We start from the raw sequence: 6000 nt of genomic DNA on the forward strand, positions 1-6000 counted from the left end.
CAAGCTTAAAATAGAAGCAAAATGTTAAAGTTGGCATATATATTGTGTGGTAACAAGCTAATTTTCAACTTCTCCTTTTGATGCTATTAAAGAATGGAACAACAGTGTTTCCTTTCCTTGTTTCAAACCCACGGTTAAGTCTTCTTGGAGCCCCATACAGACTGCACTTCAACTGAACCAAACACTAAGTAATGGCTCTAGGGAAGAGGCAGCTTGACCACTTGTAACAATTTTACAATGGAAGTTTCCCATGAGTTAGGAAAGCAGCATTATGAGATTTTTTTTTTCCTGAATGAGTCTTTATTATGATCACTTAGAAATACATCTTACAGGTACTAGAAGACCCAAGAGGCTTTTCTTTGACTGCCAAAGCCCCCAGATTTTAGCAAAAGGAAATCTCCATTATGACAACTCCAAATATCAATCTGAATCTGAGTCATTTTGCCTTACAAGGAATTTCATCGTTAAAATTTTGTAATAATCATTGCCTTTGTGGACTAGGGCTGTAATTTCTAGAGACAACAAGGAGCAAATAATTAGTAAACACAAATTGAGCCAAGTTTTCTAACAAAAGAGACATTGAAAAGAGCAAGTTGCAGAAAGTCAAACGTAGTACCACTAATGTAAAAATTTTAAACATACAGAATATTGTGGCTACTTACATATTCAATAAAACTTTAAAACTATATATAGGAATAATACCTACCCAGAGAGAAGTTACCTCTGGGAGTGGGGGTGGAAAGAGATGGAAATGGACTTTGGTGGTATCTGTGACATTTTATTTCCCAAAAAACATCAGGCACAGTCTGAAGCAAATGGGGGAAAACGTTAGTATCTGCTAAATCTGGGTGGTGGGTTACTTTTCTGTATTTCTAAAAGATTTCCTAATTTAAAGTAAAATTTTAAAGTGATTACAAGTGGCCAAACTAAGAGCTACATATTTAAATGATGTTCAAAACTGAATCTCCAAGATCTGGAGAACTAATCTCAGTTAACAACAAAAGAGCTATCAGAGGACTCAGTCCTTTGCCACTGACTCACATACAGATTAGAATAGGATCTACCTTAAAATAAGAACAGGCTCACTTATGTAGCAAAGTTCAGAGAAGTTTCATAGATAATTTACTATTCAAGATCACATTTGTCCAGGTTGTACTGGACAATATCAATTATCCAAAACCAGGAAGTAAAAAAAAAAAAAGAGCCTATACAAAAGCCAGAATAGATGATACAAAGTCCATACAATAAAGCTCATTCCCTTCACTCAGAAGAGTCCAACAAACCCTCACTTAGAAATTTTTTTAAGATCACACAAGCTTTTTTCTGGTACTCAGACCTCTACAGATCAAGTTCAGTAAGATAGAAGACGGAATAAATTGCACAAGAGGCAGGAACAAGGCACAGTAAGCAGCAAGAAGTAATAACCTAACAGTAAGAAAAACAAAAAACTTTAAAGAACAGATATGAAACTAATAAATTATAGTGCATAGTTTTGGGTAATCTGTGGTTTTAAGTATCAATGACAGATGTCCAAAATGATGTCCAGTATTTTAAAAAAGGAAAGAAACAAGCCTAGATTATAAGGAACTAGAGTTTAAAAAAGTAATACATTTTTGGAATATTTCCATCCAAATCAGTAAATATTTTTTAAAGTCTAAGTGCCTCAAAGGGTAAGCTTCATTTATCTGGAAAATTCACTGCAAAATTCATTGCCAGATGATAGTAGATAAAGCTTAACATATGAAAGTTTCTCATATTGAGGTGTTTCTTCATACACACTTTTCAAGAAACAACAGAAGATCTGAACAAGTTCAATTTCTTATCACCAATCTCTCAAATTTAATTTCTTAAGACCATTTAGTGATCTAGTACAAAACTGACAAATTATTATCACTTCTTTAAGTAATAAAAAAACAACCAAAATGACCGCACAGAAAATATGAAAGGGGCACCTGGGTGGCTCATTCAGTTAAGCACCAACTCTTGGTTTCGGCTCAGGTTGTGATCTCGGGGTCATGGGATCAACCCCATGTGGGGCTATATGCTCAGTGTAGATGATCTGCTCAAGTTTCTCTCTCCCTCTCCCTCTAACCCTCCCCGCCTGCACACTTACACTCTCCCCTCTCCAATAAATAAATAAATCTTTTAAAAAAAAAGAAGAAAATATGCAGCATTTGGGCAGAAAATACCATAACACAGGGTTGACAATAACATCCATTTAGGTGCCAAGTTTTAGCCTGCCAAACTACTATATCTGTAACTCTCCTCTAAGTGCCAATTTAGTCATCACCAACGTGAATATTTTACTGGCAAAGGCCAGGGACTGTCTACTATATCCTGACTTCTGGCCTTGAAGGATGAAGTTAATTTCTTTGGCACAGGTTAAATATTTCCATAAGAGAAAGCCCAATTACTGTATAAACCACAATACATTCATAACAAGGAACTGTAGCCACTCACAAAAACATCTTATCTATTTTTTAATTAATTATCCACAAAGCAAGAGAGTCGGAATTCAAAATAGCTACTAGTCAGAATTCAAAATAGCAAAAAATCCACTGCTCTCAAATATCCTGAAGTAAAGGGGGTATAGGGGAGGGGTGACAACGTCCCATTCCTCTAGGCCCATGGTAACACTTTTGCAAAACCTGCTGACCTAGACCACATACTTACGTAAAAGACAACTACTTATAAAGTCAGTGCACACTGACTAATTTCTTCACCTTCCCCAGGAGTCCACACCCCAGACCAGGTTAAAAATCCACTAAGTTTCTAATATGTAACCTGTACAAATACTCTGGGCTTATCATAAAATTTTGCAACTAAAGCAACCAAACAACTTGTATACTTTGTGTAATATGATTCCAACTCTTAGGAAACTGACCCAATACCATTATAAATCTAGATTTCTAGAGATACAATCCTGCCCACATTTTTAGATTTCTACAGTAAGATACCATCTAATGCCACAATTTAGACTTACTGCTCCAATCCAGGGATCTCAAAAACACGAATATATGCTTTTTACTATTAATGTTAACTTTTCACCAACACGAACTCCTTTACTCTTACAAAGATGGCAATGTGTACAATTAAAAAAGTCCAATCATTCTTTAATAAACCTGTTAGAATTTACTATCCTACCATATTTCATTTGTGTTGCCACCTAGCCTGAAAAGACTTTCTGAAAAGAACTGCTTTCAAAAGCTCCTGTTACTAAAAAAGATTTATTTCTTTATACCAAATTAACAATTCCTTGTTAATATCTAGTACATTACCACGTGCTCCCTCAATGGCCCAAAGCAGCCTTCCACATATTTCTCATCACTTTGGAAAAACAAGGAGAAAAGGGGTAAGGAGAAGCATGGCACTGCATCTTGTTCTGTCCTAACACTTAAGTAAAATCATCACTTCCTAATAATCACTTAAAAATCTTTATTGACAATTTTTTTTTCTGAAAGTTTTCCCTAAATAGATCTCTCTCAAAATTATGAACCGGTGACACCAACTAATGAGGTAAAGAAATAAATGATTTTTTTACATCTTGGTCTTTTCACATAATGCGAACTCATTCATCATAGGTCCTTCTTCCCGAACGTTTGCCAAGTCACAAGACACACTACTGTTTACAATCCCTCCCATCTGCCCTCTGCCAATATATATCAAACACTCTAGTCACTTGGCTTAAACAAACAGTCTCCCAAATAACCCTCTCAAATCCTAATTTAGATCGAAGATACACTCACTCTGATTCATATTCTTAATGGAAATTTTTTAAATCACTTGACTTTCCAAGGGGTAAATTTTGCGTTTTGATGCAGCCAGACCCTAGGGCCCTCCTGTTTTCACACAAGCACTCCATATATGACAGTATACTTTTTAATTCTACACTTTCAGACGTATTTTCAATCTGAGTACTCAGCTTTCAAAGACAACTTCAAACTTTCAATTCATTCCAACACTATACATTTCTTTCATTTCACTGCTATATACACCCTGTTCTTTAAGGTTGAGGCCTACTGGTTTTTCCTCTCTGACTGCAGCAGAAAAAGAAATGAAACAATGTATTTGCCATCATTCTTTTTTAAAAATAACTACTAAATAGTTCCCATTTTTCATCACAGACTCCACATAATACATCATATACATGGTATGTCACAAATGTCTATTGTTCGGGACCTTCCTAGGGCATCAGTACTACTGTCTCCAAAATCAAACAATACTTCAGATAATGTTGGGGGGGGAGCATGATTCACCAAAAACTGCAATGAAGAGTAATGGAATATTTTCAACAGTAGTATGCTAAAACTAGCAGCTTCTGGAGAGTACTGCTAAGCAACCATCGCTGTAACAATAAATCCACCTGCTTCACAGGCTGCAAACCTAGGAAGATGGGAGGAAAAGCGGAGATGGGGTCCTCCTTCAGCTTCTCTAGAGGTTAGAGAACAAAGTCACTGCTGCACTGTCACTTGAGGGGAAGGGGAAGGGGGAGGGGGCGGATCATCTTGGAAACCCAGCCCCTGGGCCGGAGCAGGCGGGGAGAACTCAGCAAGGCTGCCTGGGATTAGCATTCTCCTTCTCACCCTCTCCCCCCTTCTAGAATCTCCCCTCTTCGCTAACGCGCGGCGGCCGGAGTCCCAGATGACCGCCCCCTTCCAATGTGTCCTCCGTGGGGGCGTAAGGAGAACCAGAGAAAAGAACTGAGTCAGGAGGTTGAGACAGAGTGTGGACTCCGATGACCCCTCTGGCCTCCCCCAACAGCCTCCAGCCTCGCCCAGATCACTACCAAGCCCGGAAGGGCCGGGGGTCGGGGAAGGGAAGCCCCGCACAGGTGTGCTCGCCCGGACTGGGGGGGGGGTTGGGGGGGCGCTCGGGAAGGGCCCGCCAGCTCCCTCGGCGCTCCCCGCAGCGCGGCCCGGGGCCCCAGCCCAGCAGGGCAGAGCACGTCGGCCCGGGCGCCCCACGGCCGCCCCAGAGGGGCGCGCCGGTCCCCGAGCCAGCCTCGCTAACCCCAGGCCCGCAGCGCCCAGGCCCGCCGGCCCGCCCGTCCTCCCGGCCGGGCCCCCAGCCCAGCCCGCGGCCTAACTGCTAGCCCCGCAGCTCGCCCCCGGCGCCCGAGGGTCGCCGTACCTGGGCGGCGGCCTCCAGCTTGCCCTCGAAGGTGAAGTCCAGCAAGTCGGGCTTGAGGCAAAGGCTGTAGTTGATGGGGGAGACATCGGCAGGCAGCCGCTCGAAGGGCCTCTTCTCCGGCATCGCGGCGAGGCCCAGGCTGTGGAGGCGGCGGCGGCGGCGGCGAGAGGAGCGGCTGAGGAGGCGAAGGAGGAGGGGAGGAGGCGGAGGGCCGAGGAAGAGCAGGCGGCGAGCGAGGGAGGGGGCGGCGGCTGCCAGCCACATCCACCGAGCGCGGGCGACCGCCTGAGGAGAACGACCGGGGAGCCTTGGGGGGGGCGGGGGCGGGGGAGAGACCCAGCCGGAGCGCTCGGGGCCGGGAGGGAGGCGGTGCGGGCGGGCGGGCGGGCGGGCTAGCTGCCTACGGGGAAGGGGGCGGAGGGGAGGGCAGGAGAGGAGGGCCTGCGGGGAGGGAAGGAGGCGGTGGCGGCGGCAGCTGCGTGCGCGGCCCCGCCGGCCGGGCGCGCCCCCGCCGGCGTGTGCGCGCGCGCGCCGGGACAGGGGGCGGAGCGGCGAGGGCGCGGCCGTCCGGCCGAGAGGGTGCGGGGTCGCGGGCGCGTGCTGGGGGCGGGAGGCGGCTCCCCGCGCTGCACCTGTCGGCGCCACTGGGGAGAGCTGACTTCTGGACAGCCGGAAAGAGCCCAGAAGGGTTTGAGAAGCGGAGGGAAGGCGTCTGAGGACCCCCTCCCACCCCCAGCTGTATTTGGAAGTTGAAGCCTGTGCAATTGGCCGGTACAAGTCAGGGTAAAATGTTAAAACATCAATTCAGAGCAAGATCCCAAACTGGATTTTCAGCTCCAGATCAGCAGAGAGCCCTGACTGGAGGCTCTT

The 6000-nt window shown here is 45.2% G+C and overlaps 1 protein-coding gene across 2 annotated transcripts in view; it reads right to left on the minus strand.

Moving 5' to 3' along the window:
- The window catches only part of NPEPPS (aminopeptidase puromycin sensitive), a 98595-nt gene extending 93145 nt beyond the window's left edge, over positions 1-5450 (minus strand). Inside the window, exon 1 of one of the 2 annotated variants that reach the window (XM_073883823.1) lies at positions 5131-5450. In XM_073883823.1, coding sequence (XP_073739924.1) covers positions 5131-5394 — 264 coding nt within the window. In that variant the 5' untranslated portion in view covers positions 5395-5450. The remainder of the gene's footprint in view (positions 1-5130) is intronic. The other variant, XM_025859214.2, reaches the window with a different exon arrangement.
- Positions 5451-6000: the final 550 nt, after the last annotated feature.

The sequence above is a fragment of the Callorhinus ursinus genome, unplaced genomic scaffold (assembly GCF_003265705.2).
Source record: "Callorhinus ursinus isolate GAN/ISIS: 27379988/994484 unplaced genomic scaffold, GSC_fseal_2.0 scaffold52, whole genome shotgun sequence".
Classification (NCBI taxonomy): Eukaryota; Metazoa; Chordata; class Mammalia; order Carnivora; family Otariidae; genus Callorhinus; species Callorhinus ursinus.